This window comes from Tetrao urogallus (genome assembly GCF_951394365.1).
Source record: "Tetrao urogallus genome assembly, chromosome: 1".
Taxonomy (NCBI): Eukaryota; Metazoa; Chordata; class Aves; order Galliformes; family Phasianidae; genus Tetrao; species Tetrao urogallus.
Window position 1 is genome coordinate 116,740,406 of NC_136813.1, and position 1,708 is coordinate 116,742,113.

The following is a 1,708-nucleotide window of genomic DNA, read 5'->3' on the forward strand; positions in this document are numbered from 1 at the left end:
CTTATCATATTTGCATACTTTGAGATAGCAGCTGGCTATTAATCATCAAAAATGTAGAATAAAGTAAATATTTAAGGGCTTAATATGAGAGTTCCTCCTCTGAGATAAGTATGTGACCATGTGATGAGAGCATCTAGCTGAGTTTAATATTCCTTAGCATAGCTAGAGCTTTTAGGAGCCTATGAAAAGCTGAGTGAAACTTGTGAGTTCTTAAGAACTGCAATGTCCAATTTATTTTCTTCTTTTTGTCTAATAATTGCTATAATTGAGTAATGATGGGACTTCTAGGAAATGGGACTATCTTGGCTGTCAGTTCAACTAGTTTCATCAGGAGCAAAATATTGTCCTCCTATGAGGTGACTGTGATCTTTCTGGGTTTATCCAGGTTCTTTTCTCAGTTCTGGATGATGCTGGATTTCTTCCTAAGTCTTTTTTGTCAACCTTCCCCTCATAAAGGAGATTTATTTGTAACCTTTATAGTTACAGGTTTTTATATTCCTGAACTCTTCTAGTTTTTGCTTTGCTGCCTGGCTTAGTGTCTTCTGTTGTATCAAGGTTGCCAGTTTTACTCAGTCATTCTCATCTGTCTGAAGCCAAGGATGCTGACAGCATCATCTCTATTTTCTTTTGCAACCTCTCTTCCGTTCTCCTGGGATAACTGCAACATACATGGCAACTTCACCACTCCTTTTACCATGACAAACTCTTCAGAAGGGATAGCCACAAGGAAAGCTAAGATTTTGGTTTTGATCCTTTTCTGTAATGTTGGTGTAGCTTTGCCTTCAATAATGTTTGTTTTTTCAAGTGTCCTGCTGATTAGATCTCTGTGGAGGCACACCAGACATGCAAAATAATGCAACTGGCTTCAGGGATCCCTGCTTAGGAGCTCTTATTGGTTCCATCAAGACAGTCTTCTCCTTCCTCCTCCTGTATATTACAAATGTGATTGCTTTGATTCTCATTTTATCTGACACTTTCGTGTCTTTGAGCACTGAGGAAGCTGTATGTGTTATTGTAGTGGCTGCCTGTCCTGCAGGATAATCTATGGTCTTAATCTGGAGCAACCCCAAATTTCGAGAGTTGCTCACCAGCGCTTTGTACCACATGAGCTGTTGTGTCAGAGCTAGACGCAGTTGAAAGAACAGGGCTAGCCTGCTCTTTCCAATTTAGATTGGATCAATGAGATCGAAGTCACTGTAGTTACAAAATAATAAAAAGATGTAAGAATAGATTATAGCCCCAAAATTGAATCATGAAGAAGCTGATATGTTACTTTGCTTGAATGTGATTCTTGTGATGAATAATTTTCTAAGTTTCCTCCTTTTTTAAAAAGATGATTGCCTGTGGAATATTGATACTCTATTTCTTGTGTTTTCTTTAGTAATCACCATTGTTTACGTCTGAGCAGAAAAAAACAAGGCTAAGACTCAGACAATAATTAAATCTCATGAGATGGTTTATGTTCAGGCTTACAAATCAGATTGTCGTTATCTTAATAGAACAGATATGCTTAAGCGCAAGCATGCTCAAATGTAATGTGGGAATATGAGGCTTGAAAATAGATTCTGGCAAGTACAGGGACCTGCTGAGGAGCCACTTTGGGAAATGCTTTGGAAATTTGGGAATTGCAGGGGTTTGAAGGGACCTCCAGAGATCATCAGGTCCAACCTCCCTGCCAAGCAGGCCCCCTACAGCAGGCTGCACATAC

General features: G+C 39.2%; 1 protein-coding gene across 1 annotated transcript; it reads left to right on the forward strand.

Annotated features, from left to right (window-relative positions):
• Positions 1-222: 222 nt before the first annotated feature.
• LOC306958585 (taste receptor type 2 member 40-like) lies at positions 223-1,137 on the forward strand (the record flags this gene model as incomplete). Its single annotated transcript, XM_079550135.1, is given in 6 exon segments — positions 223-268; positions 271-488; positions 490-577; positions 580-841; positions 843-1,038; positions 1,042-1,137. Coding segments are annotated over 6 exon segments (906 nt in total).
• Positions 1,138-1,708: the final 571 nt, after the last annotated feature.